We start from the raw sequence: 19,078 nt of genomic DNA, 5'->3' as shown, positions 1-19,078 counted from the left end.
TTGGCAGGACTCAACCCAGCCCCACATTGCTTTTTTCTTTTTTATTGAAATATTTCCAGAGTAATCTACAAAAAGAGTACCATCAGAGGGGGGAAATGAGAGAGCCAGAAAGATAGTGGGGGGCAGAGGGCCCCTCCCCTAACCAGCAGCATTTTCTACCAGCCACACGGTCTTTCTTCTCAGAGGATCAAGAGGAGACTGCCGGGTGAGTGATTTTATCAGGAAAAGCGAGCTGGAACCCGCACCTCCCAGTGCAAAACTGAGGGAAATAAATTGTCAACACATGTGACAGAAACACCGCATTTTTCTCAGAGATCTCAGGGTTTCACCCCCTCGCCCGGCTCGACCCCTTCTGGTCTCCACTGCAACTCATCAACCCCCAAGGTAAATCCGCTCTTACCTACAACCTGGATAATCTGCGCCAGGAGGACGCCGTCTGTCACATCTTGCTGGAGATCCTTGATGAGACGCTTGTGGCCTGATTTGGCAAGATAATGATTGGCCCAGTCCGTGTAGATCTGCAAAAAAGCAAACAGGCAACTTGAGGAACCCCATCTCAGAGCAGATCTGAGGCAGCTGCTGGGGCCAGCGCAGCAGCCACTGTCCCGCCAGTGCCATTAAAATTCAGTGCATTGTGCCCATGGGGCATTCAGTTAACCATCGCTGGGCCTTTGCCTATTGAGAGATCTGCCGTCAAGGCTCAGGGAAAAGCTAAAGAAAGCTTCAAAACATGCAGAGGCCTGAATGGGACAGGGGACACGTAACTAAACAGTCTGCTCCAGACAGCTTTGCTTTGAGAGGCTGGGGCTCCAAATGCAGAAGTCGCCCCCACTCCCCTCCACCCCGCCCCTTCCCATCTCTTTATTGAGAAAACGTATGGGGAGGTTACCACCCAACAGGCAACTTTTAATGGGCCATTTCAGGCTAAGGAGGGCTATTGAGTTAGCTGAGTTCTCAGGAGCCTGGGTCCCTTGTAAAGAAGCCAAGTAGGAAAACACAGAGCCCTCCAATCACGCTTGTGTGAGTGGAGTTATTGATGGTCTCACAATAATCTCAAATTTAATCGGTTCAATTTAAAAGCCTGGCATCATTTTCACTGTTGGGATTCTGTAAACAAAAAACAGCAAATTCCAACATATTTAAACACAGCATTGATGTGCACAGCACCCTGAAAGGCAGAGGCTGGGTCACCCCTGGGATCAGGAAAGCAGACCCCACTGGGGGACAGAGAGATCTACTCCTCAGGGTCACAGAATCATCAGCACAAAAGAGTATTTTCTTCCAAACAGGGCAACAAGCACAAGAAAACTCTCCCCCTAACTGACATCAGCCAAAAACAAACAAACTTAAAAACCTCCTCATGGGTTTTGAGTGCTAAGTCCCCTGCATGGACTTGTGAGTTTGTGGGGGCACATGTAGGCCAAACCTGTTTATCAGCACCCTTTTTTCCCCCAGAGTGATATGAACAAATGACTGCTCAAAGAGAGAACTACCCCATCTCAATGGGGCCATCTATTAGGAGCAACAGTTCACACACTAACCCACATGATGTCTACACCAAAACGATGAAGGCCATCATTCTATCTCCATCAGTAGGCCTGCTCTGAGATCTCACGTGACGCACAGGGCAGCAGAAGCCTTGCCCTCGCTCTAGCTCTCACCCTCCATCCTGTTCTTCCGAACACCATGCTCAGAGTAATCTCACACACGAACACCACGCTCAGAGTAATCTCACACACGGGGACGCTGCCCCTCAAGGCTCCTGGAATGAAGACCGGTGCTCCAGGGCCTGGACTTGCAAAGTAGGGTCTTTCTAGGGAAGAGGCACCTCTGGCTACTCCATCTGGGACCACGAGGGCCTGATCCCAAGAAGAGACAAGGCAGAGGTGCACTTTCTACTTCATCAAGCACTGAGCACAGACAACCCCTATCCACTACCCCACACCTTGAAGCTTGGTCTTCCACTGCAGAGACCAAAAAAAGAGAAGAGGCATACCACAGTATAGTTCTAGTTCACACCTCAGACCATGGTATCTAACCCTCAAACCCACTGTACTTTCCCTCCCCATGACTCCCAAGTTGTCTGAGATCAAAAATCTAGTAGAGCAAGACCATTTGCAATGCTGTAAGCACTGAGAAAGCCAAGGAAGCAGAGCGCCATCTTGGTCATTACAATGGCCAGTCTGAAATAACAATTTCATTTAATGATCATTGATAAGAGGGAGAGAAGGAAGGAGAAAAACAAAAGGGAAAGAGGCAGACCTGGGTCCCCGTCCCAGTTCTGGAGGCTGCACAGGGTAGGGAATTGAGTCTGTTTTGTTCAACGACGTATCCCAAGTACCCACAACAGCACCAGGCACATTAGTTCTCAATATGTACCTGTGGACGAACGGATGTATGACCTCAGGTGAGCTCTTTAACCTCTCTGAGGCTGTTTTCTCATCTGTGAAATGGGATCAATACCACGTACGTGTCGGTTATTATGAGGATCAAGTGATACAACATATGTGGGAAAAGGGCCTTCTGCAGAGCAGGAGCTTAATAAATACCTAACACACAAATTGCCGACTACATGCCAGGCAGTGGCAGAAACACTTCACACATATCAACTCATTTAATCCTCATTCTATGAGGCAGATATTCTTATTGTGTCTACTTTTCTGAGGAGAAAATTCAAGTGTCCAGAAGTAAAGTAACGAGTCCAAGGTCACGGGTACGTGGCAGAGCCAGGATCGGAACCCACTGACTCTAGAACCCCTGAGACACTCCACAACTCTGCTTCTCTGCGTACAACTGTAAATGTTATTCAGATCATTCACCCCTCTGTGACACTCTTACTGACTGTAGGCCCATTCCTCTGTTCAGTTATGTCCTCACTGAAAGAACTTAAAAAAAATTAAAAATCCCAAACCTAGTTCTATCCCTTGCTGTCCGAGCGCTCTCGTGTAAGCCACCCAACTTTTCTGAGCTGCAGTTTATTCAGCTGTAAAACAGGCATGACAAGGCCTACTTCAGAAGGTGGTTGTGAAGACTCGGTGAGGCACAATGGGAAGCTCCCGGCTTGACCCACTGAGGGGCTCAGGAAGCAGAGGCGGCGGGGTGGGAAAGAGGAGGGCTTTGGAGTCGACAGGCTTGCTTTAAGTCTTAGCTGCCATGCTGCCAATGACCTCTGTGCCCTCTGACCTGGGTGTCCTCATTTACAAGATGCGGATAATAATACCGCCATCGTCGGGCTATTACGAAGATGAAATGAGCTCATATACATAAAGGACATGGAATCTGGCACATGCTAAGTGTTCAGTAAATAAAAGTAATAATTAGATATTTGACTATCAGCATTATAAAATGGGCCATAACAGAACCGGCCACAGCCTCTACCCTTAACCTCCAGGACACAAATGACTAGGGACTTGCTCCCCTTCTCCTTCACAAGGTACAATCTGGAGAGTCTGGAGCATCCCCCAGCTGGAATCACAAACTACGGTAGACTGTCAAAGAAAAGCAGGCCGGAAACCGGCCAGGCTGGTACAGAGAGGGAGGCTTCCCTCCCTAACTGGGAGACACACCCACAGTGCTCTCTCAAGCCCTGGAGGATCCCACCAGCTGCATCTCAGGGATGATGAAAACAATCCGAAGCTTAAAGTCATCTAGCCCAAGACCAGCAGCTGAGGTGAGAAGGGGCCATGGGCAAAGACACTGCTGAGTGGAAGGTGATGCTGGTACAGCCACTCATTCCCTTCCTAGGTGATTGGCGGTACTTTAACATAGATGTGCTCTCTCTGAAGCCGGCCCTCTCTGTGTCTGCACAATGCAGCAGCAAACCAAGGTTAAGCAAACTTCTTTCAACAAGTACACACGTACATGTACACACACACAGACACACAATGTGGAGCCATGGTGAGGCCACGCAGGTATCTGGTATACCAGGGAGAATTTTCAAATTCTAGAGTGGTCAGAAATGGCTCTGCCAAAGAAGTGAACTCTCTACCCCAAGCTGTTTAAAACAAGAGCTCTTCTTCTCTCAACTTTGACCTACCTGCACACCACTGCCAACTTGATCTTCCCAGAGCACAGCTGTAATCCTATCACCCACTCAAAACATCGTCGATAGCTCCTCACTGATTAAAGCGGCCTTTTCACACTGCGAGCCAAGGCAGTCTTACCGTCCATCCACTCTTCCCCAGACCACGTCCGGCCCTTGCAGGGAAGGCAATGAATGTGGAAGTCAAGAGCGTGGGCTTTGGAACTGACCAAGTCAAGCCGGCCTTCAGCCCCGGGCAAGTGAATTTCTATTAACCTTTCTGTACCTCAGTTTCATCCTCCATAAAATGGGGATTATACCAAATATATTACAAGGCAGGGACTGGCAAATTGTGACCTGGGCCAAAGCCAGTCGACCACCTGTCTTTGTAAACAAAATTCTACTGGAACACAACCACACCCATTTGTTGTCTACGTCTGCTTCCACACTACAACACCAGAGTTGAGTAGTTGCCCACAAAGCCTCAAATATTTACTATCCAGCCCTTTACAGAAAAAATTTGCCAGTCTTACAGGGACTGAGATAATATGCCAACACCTAGCAAGTGCCCAGTAGTAATAATCATGATGACCCTCAAGAAAACTGGACTTACCTCGCACTTCCCCATCTCTGAACTCATGCCACCCCGTCCATCTGAGTGCCTCCATCTGGGGCTACCCTGCAAGGTTCAATTCCAATGACAGTTCCTCCACGAAGTCACTCAATTTCCTGACTGCATCCTGAGCTGCATATGATGCAGACTGTAGGGAACCTGCACAGTGACACCACCTGCTCACCTCCCCACCAGATTCCGGCAGAGACCGAGTGCTGCCCATCTTTGCAGCCCAGTAGCGCCTCGCAGCGGGGGGCACATGGCCGGGGGTCTATAAGTGGTTGCCAGGTTGAGCTGAACAGAGAGAAAAGGGGCAAATTCTTGGGAACTGATTACATTTGAGACTTAAATAATGTGGGCTTGCAGTGAATCCTCAAACCAGGATCTCAAATCTCTTTATTGATTGAAAAGAAGGAGGAAAATAAATCACTCCATAGCACAACCTCATTAATCAGGATGCATCCAACAAGAATCATTAATTATCTGGAGTTTCCCTTCCTCTCCCCTGTCCCCAGCCCTCAACTTTTTGAGGAAGTGACTCACAAGAAAACACCTAGATTTATGTTAAAAACCAGTTTTCATGGGCCATGGAACATGACATAATTCAGGACCATCTCTCTCACTTGCAGTTTCAGTATGTCATGCAATGAAAACCATCCTTCCAATACATTCACAATACCCTCACTCATCAGAGACAGACTCCATCGGGTTTGGCAACTCAGCAAAAATGGAGCAATGTGTGTCTGAAAGATTTTCAGCAAGGGTTAAAGCATGCAGGTCTTTCTAAGCCTCAGGCACCCAGAGTCGATTTCTCCAGAGCCTCTTCTCCCCCAGCATTCTGGAGACTTGGGGCTGCTGTTGCTTTTACTCTGGAGCCCACTGATCCTTGATCCTGGTTTGCCCCCAAGGTGGGCATCTGTGAACTTTCAGTAGACACAGACCAGACCAAGAACCACAGCGTAAGAGAACAAAACCACCATCCTCACCCCTGACTCCAGAACATCAAATCTTTCTAGAGAAACGATCTATAGAAAGGCTCTAGAACCATTCCACACGAGTATCTGAGAAGGAGCCTTTCCCACCCTGATCCCTCCATCTCCCAGAGTTCACTTCTCTCCCCACCCCCTCACCCGGGCCTCAGCACTCCAGAGGCGCCCTGTGAGGGAGAGAGGCTGCTGTCAAAGCCTTGAAGAGATAAAAGGGGAAGGAAGGAAGGCAGCGACAGCTGAAGAATGAATTCGTTTTGATTCACTTATTAGCCCTGACAGCATTTCAAGGAGCGCGTCATTTGTTTGCTTATAACTCCACATCATTCCACATCACACAGGCTGAAATCAAAGAGGGAAAATTTTGACAGATCAATTGAAGTAAAGAACCTGATTATTAGTTGTAACAAGAAAACTGGTAATAATTGCACTGTGTTAAACCAACAGGGATAATAATGTTGCCAAGTTTATACTGCAATTAGCCCTCAATGAAGGAGGGCACTCTAAGTAAAGAACCCAAGAAAAATTCCACAAAACTACCCCCAAAATTGGTGCCATAACAACGAAACTAGAAATCCAGACCAACATGCTAAACAGCCCGACAGACTAAGGCAGTAAACAGCGCTAGGATCGAGGTTCCAGGAGAAAGAGAGTCAAACGTATCTCTTAGAAGGAAATGTCAGCGTGGAGATTAAAGATTAAAGTAAACCAGTCATTTAGCATCTGAGGTGGTTTCCAGTCGATTAATTATAAAGGGAATGCTACTGTTTGGCCTCAATTCAAGAGGTTTCTCTTTAGACTTTGACACGTCATAATATCACTTCCATGACTGAGCAGTGTGTGGTTAAATGGTTTAGCTCTGATTGTTCTAAAGTACAAAAATGATATTGCAGCAGTAGTACAGAGTGTTCACCCAGTACCTGAATACAACAAAGAATGATTATTCAATTATTCACAATTTTAAGAAAATCAAAATGCACCATTTGCTATCAACGGCAAAGCAGGTAACATTCTCTTCTGCATCGCCGGCATCTTCAAGGAGCACGGTACCCACCCCACAGGTGAAGCCACATGTTCACATAACCTTTTAACCCCATGGGGTAGGGTGACAGGCCTGCAATCAGCTGGTGGCTTTTTCCCACTTCCCCTCTCTCCCTCAGAATCTAATACATCCTCCCTCAACGTTGACCTCTGCCTTGATTAAAACCCACTGCCTTGAAACAAGCTTTCCAACAGGTGAACTATGTCCCCAGCCCTATACTTCGGAGAAAGAGGTGAAGCACAGAGAAGCTCATCTTTTGCTCAAGATCACACAGCACATCAGGGGCTGAGGCCAAACACTGGCCCTGCTCCCTGGTTTCTCATAAGCGTCCAGTTCTGCCCGGCGTCCTCGGTGCTCACCACATGCCCACCCTGGAAGGCAATGAATCTCCTTCCACCCCCAACTTTGCCATCTCCTGATGCCTTACTCCGGTCATTCGTGGTTCTTCATTAAGCACAGTATCACAAGGGCAGTGTGTCTGCAGACTCAGGAGCTGGCGTGGACTGGGGATCAGATCTGGCTCTGCCTCTTACCAGCCGGGTGGCCCTTGGTGAGTCATGCCCTGCTCTGAGAGGCAGTGTCCCTCCCTTGTGTTCTACTTTTGCTGCAGTTTTGTGTAGAATAATAACTACCATTGGTCAAGTGTCGATGGTGAATTGATAAAGGGATATACAGGGTTGTTTTACGGATTAAATGAGAGCATGTATATAGGCAGTTAACACAGTGTCTAGCACACAGTGTTAAATAATAGTGGTTGCTAATACTCAAAGTAAAACACTTGCTTATCTAAGTTTGGTAGAATAAGTCATTGTAGATTGCTGTGAGTCTACGCTTCTGAGGGCCACACATCTTTACTCCAGTGGGAATCTTTCCCAAATGGATTATCATGATCCTTGCTTTTTTAGTTAACCCAGTTTCACTTTCTCTTGATGGCCCACGGACAACACTATGAATAATAGTGTTTTGATATATACAAGTATGCCCTTTGGGCCTGCTGAGTTGCTGGACCTTCCTTAGAATTCCCGAGAGTCCTTTAAAATTGGGTGTAAATTAAGAGAAAGTTGTGTTCAAGCAGGAGCCTCAATGGTACGTAAGTGGAAGGATTTTGTGGCACATCTTTGAGCTGCTCCAAGGGTCAGTAGGGAAGGTTTTTTGGCTCTCAGCTGGTCTCTAGCCAGGTAAGGCTGCCAGAAAGCTGGGCTCCAGGAGCACTGAGATGGGACTGGGGTCTCTATTTGCCACCTGAGCACATGCAAAATGGTACTGCTGGCCCTAGCTCTCGACACGCATTTTGTAACATGATTAACAGGAACTCATTTATGCCAAGGAGTACACAACAAATCCCTGTCTGGACCCAGAGAATAGTAGCAGGGGAGGGGAAGAACCCAGGTTTTCTCCCTTTTTACCTGCAGTAACCTACCTGCCTGTACGACCACCAAAGACACACCCTGCTCCCTGCCCACACATACACTTTTGTTTCAAAGGGATATGCACATGTACACACACATAGCAAGTGACCAGAGAGGAGGCAGGGCTTATCCCTCCTCTGGATTTCCATCTTGCTCCACATCCTGGTACCATCCTCACTCCTACTTTACCTCTGAATACCAAGTTAAGATCAGGCGCTTAGAGCCGCATACACGCCGTGGTGCATTAAGCAAACACTGCCTGAGCTCCTGCCTGTGCTGAGTTCTGCTCTTGCTGCAGTCTTGTGCACGATAATAACCACCACTGGCCAATGTCTATGGTGAACTGATAAAGGGAACACCTTCTAGAGTCAACCACTTAGGCTCCATGCCTAACCTGTTCCTGGCCGAGTTTTCCTAGGCAAGTTACTTAAATTATCTGAGCCTCAGTTTCCTCATCTGTAAAATGGATCAACTACCTATTTGGGTGATTGTGAGATTGAAAGGAGATAATCTAACAATGCCTGGCCCATATGTTGCACATATGAGCACAGAATGTTGCTCCGATTATAATTACCATGAAGAACATGACCCACGATGTGAGCACTTTGCAAACAATGAATTCGGTGAGTTCCCAACTCACCTGAAAGGAAGGTATTACTACCCCCATTTCACAGATGAAGAAATCGAGGCTCTGAGAGGTAAAATGACTTTCCCAATGTCACATGACAAGTAGGCAGGGTTTGAAACCAGTGACTCCAGTTCCTAATGATCCTACGCTGCTACTGAGGGAACCACCAGCCACAGAAGGTCAAGTGCCATAGCAGGGTGGGAAAAGCAGCAAGAGAGAGCTCATCACACAATAGCATCACAGGGTCACCCTCTCCTGCCCCTGGGAACAGCGCTGGCCGCTTGTCACTCAGGACTACAGATCCAAGAGGGGAGCTGACACTTTCCCATGTCACCAAAGCACAAAGCAAACATAATTTCACAACAGTGTCACTAGAGCAAAGATAAAAATGCCAATATACCATGACCTACCACTGCAGGCCTGTGTCAGAATGGGGAAATGCTCCAGAGTAAAGTCCGTGGTTCCTCCAATCTGAAGTGAGGCAGGGGCAGCCTGGGAAGGGCCCCGCAGCCACACAGTGGTGGCATTGTCCGGCAGGAGCACGAACAAGCCGCAGGTGGGTGTGCACAGCAACTCCCGAGGTCTTGAAACTGTGCTTTAGAAAAATAAGCCAGGCGGGGAAGGCGCTGGGAGGGACTGGGGACATCTTCGGGATGAGACGTAGGTGCCTGCTGACTCCACCCCTCAGGCTAACCCTCTTTCAATGCCTAGGAGCCCCCCGGCCGCCACTCTGTGCTCCTGAGACAGGCCACACTCTGCACTGCCGTCACAAGGTACAGAGTGCTCTCCCACGCATGTGCTCACCTGATGGCCACCATCTACACACGAGGGAGTACGTGCTCCTGCTGAGGCCCTACTGTGTGTGGGGTGTTTTATACCTGTGATCTCATCTACAGTCTTGCCCCACTGGAGAGACAGCTCTGGGAGGACAGGAATTCTGACCTGTTTTATTCACCAAATTTTCCCAAACTTCTAGTACAGTGCCTGGCACATAGTAGGTACTCACTAAATACCTGTTGAATAAACGATCAACCCCATTTTACACACTGGAAAACAGAGGCTCTAAAAGGTTCAGAAATGTGCACAGGGCCACACAGCTAATAACAGTGACGCTCCATTTCACCCAGGCGGCTTGGCCCTCAGCTCTCACAACAGCAAATGTGTACCCAGGGCTCCCTGGAAAATCAAATAGGGCCATGAATGATGAAGACTGGAACAATGACTGTTGCTTCAGAACAAAATCGGTCCCGCTCAGCAGGACTTCCTCTCACCCACTCCAACCTCAGCAGCGAGATCGGAACACCTCTAACCACGATGTCTAGCGGCTCCAAGAAAACCAAATGTCAGAGCCCAGTTAGAATTTCAAGTATTTTCTCTCCCTCCCTGTGTTCATCAGTCACTGACTAATCAGACATTCTCTCCTTCTAAGTGCTGCCTCCGTGGCCGTGGTGGGAATCAGGCCATTCCCGGCAGGCCCAGGGCAGCTGCTGAGCATACTCCTTTTGACAGCAAACACCCCCAAACCCACAAGAGCTTTTCCTAGTTGCCTAGCAGGGCGGCCACACCTGGGGGGCCAGTGACAACCTGGGCAGTAATACAGGTCCCTCTCCAGTCCGGTTATGAACTGAACTTTTCCATATTAGCCTCCATCTGTTCCTCCGAATCCACAGCTCCCCTCCTCTGCACGGAGAGGGATGCCAGCAACTGTGCCTCTCAGTCACTCCCATCCAGCTCAAGTGCCCTGGCTTAGCTTTCTACGCACAGGCCCCCCAGAACTTTTGGCCCCACCATGCCCAGCCAAGACCCTGGCATCCTGGGCAACCTCTGGCAGCTTGCTTAACCTCTCTGAGTCTGTTTCCTCTTCACAGGGTTGCTGGGTGGATAGGGTGAGACATTAGATCTAAAGGACCCGCATATGTTTGAGCACCGAGTAAACCAAGGCTTTGAGATCTCAGGAAATCATCATTCGCTGAGCCTCGGCTTCCACATCTGTGAAATGGGACAATAATCTATTATCTATTGTGAAGACTATTACATCTATTGTGATGACTAAATGTTCGTTTCCTTTCCTGCCTTGTCTCCGTGCCCCCAACACACAAATCCCTTGGGTCCACCACCCACACCATGGGCTCTGTGCCTCATTAACCCTCAGTCCCTGCTGGTGGGTTTTCTGGTCTGGCAGGTCTTCCCTCAGTCCCTCCACTTAGCAGGATGTCCCCTTCTCCTAGAAACCAACCCTGACTGCCAGGCTTCGCTCCTTTCTCTGAAATCCAAGCTCACTTACAATTCAACAACCCTGTGCACCAGGATCCCTAACCCCTGTGCCTTTGCCCACATGTCCTCTCTGCCACCAGGGCCATCTCGACCCCAGCACCTGGCAAACGCCTATTTGGTGTCTTAAAACCCAAGTCAAGTGTCAATCCCTGTAAAGCCGTTCACTTTCTCACTCCCAACACAGAATCATTTGTTTATTCTTCTTGGCTTCCAAGGACTTTGCTCATGCCTTTATCATGGCTGTTATAACCATATTCACATCTCTCTCAATTAAGAGCTTCTCCAGAACAGAGCGCAAGTTTTATACATCTTTGAAACACTAGCACAATGCTGACTCACTACAGGGGCTCAATAAACAAGCATCTACTGAATTACTGGTGGGGGTGAATGGATGGAAGGATGGAAGGAGAACGAATGGACAGACGAAGGGAAGGAGGGATGGACAGACTGGTGAATGTTCAGATGGATGGACGTACGGATGGGTAGGTGGAAGAAAAGACAGATGAATGATTAAATGGGGAGATGGATGGACAGACGGATGGATGAAGGAATCTGTTCCCCTTCATTGCCTAGATCACAAAGTCCACGAAAGCACGATGATGGCTTGTGTATCTTTTAGACCAGTCACAGCACAAGGCACAGAACGGGGCCTGAGAGGTAACACTCTGCTGTGAGAGAATTTCCTGCAGCTTAACAGCAGGACCCACCCGACAGTAGCCATTCAAGTGCTATTTAAAAAAATATACATACTCCCCCCCAACACACACACATACTGGTAGCTACAGCAGGCATGTTCTGGCTCAGGAGAGTTGATAAACTTTCAGGAAATTTGCATGCTAGTTAGCCATTATTTATAAAGAAATATCAGAAAGAGAAATTAAGAAAACAATCCCATTTACAATTGCACCAAAAAGAATAAAATACCAAAGACTGGGTTTTCATCTTCGGGCAGTTGTTTTCCAGTTGTCCAACTCTGCATTACCAGATTGATCTAAAATTATTCAAAATATTCTCTGAAGGGATTAATATGATCTCTATGATTAGACATTCCTGATCTCTCTACCGTGTTCTCTTATGAGGTGATTCCGAATCCCAGACCACCAATTTATCCACAGTCACAGTTACAGAATTCCAGTGACAGAAGAACCTTCGGTGATCTCATTCAACCCTAAATTTACAGTTGAAGAAAGTGAGGCCAATTGAAATTAAATTACTTTTATGTTATCCCCAAATCTAAATATATGGCACTCTATGGACCTAAAAATAAATACACAAGCAAATCATTCATGAGGCCGCAATAAAAAATGAAGCAAATAAAAATGTAGCTCTTTTGTATGACAAAGCTGAACTTAGAATATTCTAAGAAATATTTAATTTAAAACTCATTTTCCAATTTTACTGAGATGTAATTGGCATAATGACCTGCATAGATTTAAAATGTACAACTTGATGAGTTCTGACCTATATTCACCAACGAAACCATCACTACAATCAAGATAAACATTTCTACCAGCCCCAAGAATGTCCTCGTAGCCCTTCATAATCCATTCCTCACTTTCCTGCTGTTGCAAGGCTAACACCGATCTGCTTTATGTCATTAGATTCATTTGGGCTTTCTAGAACTGTATATAAATAGCATTATATTTTTAAAAAATTAAATTATATAAACTTACAGTTAAATTTTTGTGTGTGTGTGTGAGAGGAAGATCAGCCCTGAGCTAACATCCATGCCAATCCTCCTCTTTTTGCCAAGGAAGACTGCCCCTGATCTAACATCCATGCCCATCTTCCTCCACTTTATGTGGGACGCCGCCACAGCATGGCCTGACAAGTGGTGCATCGGTGCGCACCCGGGCCGCCAGCAGCGGAGCGCGCGCACTTCACCGCTACGCCACGGGGCCGGCCCCAGTTAAATTTCTTAAAAGTGGTAATAAATACTTAAAACTCACCACTTCCTAATTATTTTAGTACATTTTACTATTGTTTATGCTCTTGAGGTTATTTACATCTACTATATCCATATGAGGGAAATAGTATATAACGGTGTCCTACCGCACATCTCTTTCCAATGCCGTGTTCAGTGATGTCTCTGGTAGATTGAAATCGCCTCAGTAGGAGGATTTACCATGGAAATCAACAAGTGCTACCTACCCATCAGGCTTTTCTCCTTGGAAAGCCAATTGTTAAACGCCACTTGGCACACACAGGTGAGACAGGGAAAAGAATTGTTACTTATTTCCCCCCCTCATCATCCCCACTGAGGAAGTTTCTTTGTAATGAAGAATAATGGGTATGAGCATGCAAATTTAGGGGAGTGGAGACTTAGCTAAAATGCTCTGCATAAGAAAAAGAGACTTCAGGGCGATACTGGGGCCAGGAAAACTGAGGAGCAGGGAGGAGGAGGCCCTGGAGACAAAGTCACAGGGCATTTATTGAAGTTGTACATGATCTAAACTCTCCACTTTGAAATCCTCAATAAAATCTATATTCTCACTGGTGCTTTCTAGGGCAAGTGGACTCCCTCTTAGGAACGCCACAAGGTGCCAAGTCCTGCTTCCCAGTGGGTGAAGGGACAGGAGAGTGAGTAGGAGCCCCGGTTAGGTTACTTCCCATTCAGAGAGTGACGAGGTTGACCCACAGGGCCAAGTGGGCAGACGCTGAGCTGGCGGCACCCTCCTTGCAGCACCTGGCAGGGTACTTGTCTTACGGCACTTGCTCAAGGAATGCTGGCGGAAGGCCCTCTCAGCTGCCTCATCCCTCCTCCTGCACGAACCTCCTGGGTTTTGGCATTTGTCTCCCAAACATTTATGGTCCTCAAGTTGCCCAGTCTCTCCCTGGCCCCTACACTGACTCCATCACCCACAGAGTGTCCCAACTGGCACCAGGCCTGTCCCTGCCTCAGCCTGACCCAGGTGACCAAAACTCACCTGACCCTCCTTCCATTCCATCAGGGCTTGCCACGTCCCAGGTCCGCAGCTCTGGCAGGGATGGCCAGGTGAGTCACCGTGCCCAATTAACATTGGCATTTCCAGTGGAAACACCAAAGCTTCAAGTCAGGAGATTGATGTGAGGAAATGCAATCACTCCGGCAAGTTTGAGAGGACTTCTTTTAACAGTAAAAGGATTTTTTGTTTTGGTTGGGCTTTTTAGGGCCATTCAGACAACTGCAGGTGAGTGTATATAAGCTGTACGTTGCTTATTAAAATTCACAACACCCAAGACAAACTGTGCACTCTTGGTGATTATTTGAGGATGCTCCTCCCCCAGGAAACCTGAGTAGTGGATGGTAGTTCAAGGATTTGCCCTTGGTCAGGTTTCTTGAGAAGATTACCAGCAGCCTGATTGATCAGGGAGAGGCGGACCCAGACAGGACCCCAAGCGTGGGGGTAGGGGCGGTTCTCTTTCCTGCATGAGGCGCTGTGACTGCAGGCAGGGCAAAAGCAAGTTGGCGGGGTCATCCTCTGGATTCCCCTGGAGAAAGAGGGAGGTGAAAGAGCTCAGGGGCCCTGGAAAGTAAATGGGGTAGCACATCTCCTCGTTCTCCCCGTCTTCCAAGCAGGTTTAGGGTGGGCACATAAGGGATAACTTCCATGACTTCCCTGAATTTTATGTTAGTGACAAGGAGAAAATGCTGTGTAGTGGTTACAAGTGTGAAGTCAGATCTAGGGTCAAAGCCTGGCTTCACCTCTTAAGGTATACAGATCCAGGCAAGTTACCTGAACTCCTCAAGCTCCGTTTCTTCATCTGTAAAATGGAGATAATAGTACCTAGTGCATAAACTTATACTAAGGATTATTGAGAAAAAGTGTGAAGCACCTGTGAGCATGTGCGCATAGGTACTCAAGGAAGGGTAACTGCTCATTAAGGAAGGTCCAGGTGCTCAAAGTCCTTGGGCCCAAGGGGACCTCAGAGGTCTGACATCCTCATAAATGGTCAGAGAGCTACATCCCATTGGGCAAAGCACACAGGGCCTGGCAAAGACACTGCTGTGCCACTTGTGGGAAAGTTGTGTGGCAAAGGCTTTAAAAATCTCTGGAGGGCAGGCAGTTCCCAGCAGAGGCTGGCACAGCCCTAGGAATGCCGTCCTGCTCCTTCCCCATTTAGGAGCCTCGTTCCTTCTCAGCAACTCCACGGCCAACAGACGTGGCCTCAGTGGAAGTGGCCGTTGTGCCCCGGGCCCCTCTCCAACCCAGATGTCAGAGCTCTCAGGCCCTGGGGAATCTTGGAGCTTTTGTGTTTGTATTTTTATAATAGGCTTTTACTAGGAAGACTACCAGATACCAAGCTGGCACCCAGGAAAGAAGGGGCGTCTCCCCTCCCAGGGGACAACCTGGCCCAGAGCACAAAACATTCTGCACAAAGATACTATTTATTCTACAAAGTCCCAGAAGAAAGGCCTGATTGAGTCATCTCGAGAATAAAGTCCTACTAACAACAGCCCCGCTCTGCCTCCCATCTGCAGTGCTTACAGCTTATGAAGCTCTTTCGTAGACACGATCTAATCTGAGCCTCGCCACAACCCTGGGGAAAGGAGGCAGCTGCATTCCCCCCATTTCACGGATGAGGAGGAGAGCTCAGCAGGACGAAGATTAGCATCAGCACCGCAGCCCAGGTATCCTACCTCAGTCCACCATCTAGGTGTCACACGGCAGTTACAAAGACCAGGCCAGGCCATCGGACGGCCGTGAGGGGAAGGAAGTTCTAGCACCAAGCCGGAGGAAGTCTTGGCTTCCTGCGAAAATGGAATTTGAATTCTGTGTCCATCCATCCAGGCTCAGCAGGAAATGGAAATCCCCACACAGCATGTGAGAAGTGTTCATCGAAGCTCAGAACCACATACCATAGCTTCCTCCTACTGAAATGTCTATTTTTAACATCTTACCTCAAAAGAAATCTCCTCCCCAGGGCAGTGAGCCTAGATCCCGCAGCTAACAAATAATAACCCAAAGACATCCCCATTAATCGCGCTTGCCCTGGGTGGTGTTAACATCTAAAGGAAAAGACACATCAGCGTCCCACATCCCAGCAGCCCTCCACCTCTAATGAGCCAATGTGCCCGGAGGATGGAGACAAGGAGAGGACGTGCAATATTCAGTGGGCTCAGCAGAGCGGCTCACATGGAAAATGGCCTCAAAACTGCATCAAAAGGTACCTTCCTGCAGGGAGTTTTTTCCTACCTCATTCGTACCTACACCATCCATATCCTTGCGGACAAGGGCAATCGAGAATATCCGCTCCCCTCAGCAAATGTTTCGGGGGCTTAAATATTTTACAATTGATCATTCCAAGGTCAGTTATACACAGTAATCATTAAGCAAATAAGAGAAGCACACTCTTCCCTAGAAAATAAGCCCTTACAAAACCTTGTAACATTAAGGTTGCCCAGGAAGTTGGGTTAGGGGGAGGGGCAGGGAGAAGTTTTGGGAGGAGGAGGGCAAACTACATCGTTTATTGCAAGCTAAGCAAACCACATCCCAGTGACCATTCCAGAAGACCGTCAAACCAGAGCACCGCTCTGCCCCAGCATCAGGGCTGCCAGGAGCCCAGGGTTACGTGACCTGCTGAAGGTTAAGGAGGCACAAAGGAAAAGAAGAGCATCTTGCCTTTTTGCTGTGTGTTGCAATCTCCCAAACGGATTCCCCACGGTAAGCGGAAAGCCACGGAGGCAGCTGCCTTCCAGCTTGAAAGATCCGCCAGGCTGCCCCGGCCTGAGGCAGGAGAGGTCAGCAGCGCCCTTCCTGGGCCTCACAGGACGGCAAATCACTTCAAGTTGCTCCCACACACATCCTTTCTGCAGTGAAGCCCTCTAGCGTACCCCTTATATCTCTTCAAACCCTTAACAGAGGTCAGCCTTTCTCCCCATGTGCACCTGCTGAGGCCACATTTCAGAAAACAGCCTGAGATCTGCCACAGCTGCTGGCATCCACGACCCTCCTGATCGTTGCCTTCGGTTTATGCGACTGTATTTTTTCAGGCCATCAACAACTTCCATACAGATCCTCTCTACCTGCTCTAAAAATACACCACTGGGTCCTCACCCCGTGAGGACACAGGAAGCAAAAAGCAACGAGGTGGTGTTTAGCTCAGGGAAGCGTCCCCACAGATGAAAAGCCCACTTGGAGCCCTTGTGATCCCACCTAGCATAGAAAATAAACTGGAACCATCTCTGAACACAAGCCCAATTCGGACAAATGGCATCATCTCTTGCCAGAGACCCTGCCAGCGTCCCTCCAGGTTGCTTACCACTTTATAATGGTCACAGGAATCCCGACTTTGGCCCCGAGCGGGAACCCACAAGTTGATGCTTATAGGCATGGTTGGGCCCACAGCCGCGGCCCCGGCAGTCGGCGGCCTGCACCCTCTCGGGGTGTCTAGTTCAAAGCACTGTGGAGGCGTGTGAAGCCTCGAAGGTTAATTTTAGCTGAAGTCACGCTCCTGCTGTGGTCAGATTTTCTTACACAGGCCACCTCCTGAATAGCGGCAGCTTATGTTACCCCAACCCGCTGGGCGGCCCTCTGGCCCTCAGCCCTAACTCCAGATGCCTGCAATTCTTCCATCTCCATCTCCCCTACCAAATTCTCCTCGCCCTCCATATTTTCATGACACACTCGAGGGAAATAAATCACGGTTCCTTTGGCTGCCCCAGGCAAACAAGCCTGGGTGATGGCTCCCCTCTGGCCCACGCTTGGCGCTTGGTGATGGCTGGGCAAGGAAGCTCTAGGCCAAGCGGCTGCACAAACTTCACTTGAACAGAGCAGTGGCTGCTGAGGCCACACAGGAGCAGAAACCTGACGAGCTTCCATCTTCTGCAGCGGGGTTTTGACAACCTTTGTCTGCGCTGTTAGTGGTCTGGTGCCTACACGTGTCTCGTCTTTTGCCCGACATTCCCTCTGTCAAAGGGAGGAACGACAGTGTCTGCCCTTCCGTTTCTCTGAAAGGCTGATGAAGGAGGAATCTGCATGTTCCCACCCTAAAGTCTCACTCCTGCAAAGGAAGACAGTGTGAGCCTTCATTCAACCTCGCAGAGGTTCTGAAAAGGCTGCCTGGGCATGCACATGGCTGTGCATTCCAGATTTCAGCAACTGGGTGAGTGAGGACATCGGGAGGAAGGTCATGAGAAGCAGCCCGTTTCAGGCTCTGCTTCCTGCCAAGCTCAGCGACTGGGACACGGCAGCTCATGGAACCAGTTTTGAGCAAAGGCTGCCTGCCAGACAAAATTCTGGGCTGCTCTTGAGATTGCCTTTTTTCAACACGGACAGGACCATGGAAAGGCTATGGAAAAATTAAACAAATCCAGAGTGGCCTACTGTGATCTTCAAACAAATCCCACAGCCTATAACCTTGCAGGCAAAACGCCGGTGGGCAATGTCTGAAATAGGCAGTAAGGCCACGCCCAGAAACTGCTCTGTGCAGGATGCACTGCCATGTGTTTGCCCCACCTGAGGTCAACTTGTTACCCTCCCGTGCATCCTAGGCTCTCCTTCATAACACTCATTACAGTTGTAATTATTTCATTCATTCCAGTATGTATCGAGCATGCCCTCTGTGGCAGGTACTCTTCTAGGCTTGGAGGAGTCAACAAGGAATAAGAAAGTGCTCTCATGGGGCTTTATTCTATTGAGGATGAGAGGTGGGAGAGAGAGGCAAAATGGCGATAAACTGAGGAGCAAGCTAAGAGAATGATAAATGCTGTGAAGAAAAAGCAGCAGAGAATGAATGGCAAAGGGAGGAGGGAGACTGTGGTAGGGAAATCAAGAGTGGGCTCTCTAAGAAGATGACATTTATTTTTTATTATTTTTTTTAATTTTATTTATTTTTTTTCCCCCAAAGCCCCAGTAGATAGCTGTATGTCATAGCTGCACATCCTTCTAGTTGCTGTATGTGGGATGCGGCCTCAGCATGGCCGGAGAAGCGGTGCGTCAGTGAGCGCCCGGGATCCGAACCCGGGCCGCCAGCAGCGGAGCGCGCGCACTCAACTGCCAAGCCACAGGGCCGGCCCAGAAGATGACATTTAAATGGAGACCTAACTGATAAGAAGGGGACAACCATGCAAAGACTCAGGGCAGTGGTTCTCTCAGACCAGCAGCCTCAGTATCAACTGGGAA

General features: G+C 48.5%; 1 protein-coding gene across 3 annotated transcripts in view; it reads right to left on the bottom strand.

Annotated features, from left to right (window-relative positions):
• Window positions 1–19,078, bottom strand: part of NAV2 (neuron navigator 2) — a 710,120-nt gene that overhangs the window by 255,983 nt on the left and 435,059 nt on the right. For 2 of the 3 annotated variants that reach the window (XM_058546129.1, XM_058546130.1), the window contains exon 2: window positions 401–518. In XM_058546129.1, the coding sequence (XP_058402112.1) occupies window positions 401–518 (118 nt within the window). Of the gene's footprint in view, window positions 1–400; window positions 519–13,900; window positions 14,176–19,078 lie in introns of those variants that run through there. The other variant, XM_058546128.1, reaches the window with a different exon arrangement.

The sequence above is a fragment of the Diceros bicornis genome, chromosome 7 (assembly GCF_020826845.1).
Source record: "Diceros bicornis minor isolate mBicDic1 chromosome 7, mDicBic1.mat.cur, whole genome shotgun sequence".
Taxonomy (NCBI): domain Eukaryota; kingdom Metazoa; phylum Chordata; class Mammalia; order Perissodactyla; family Rhinocerotidae; genus Diceros; species Diceros bicornis.
The sequence above is the reverse complement of the archived record's forward strand: the minus strand, read 5'-3'. Positions and strand labels throughout refer to the sequence as shown.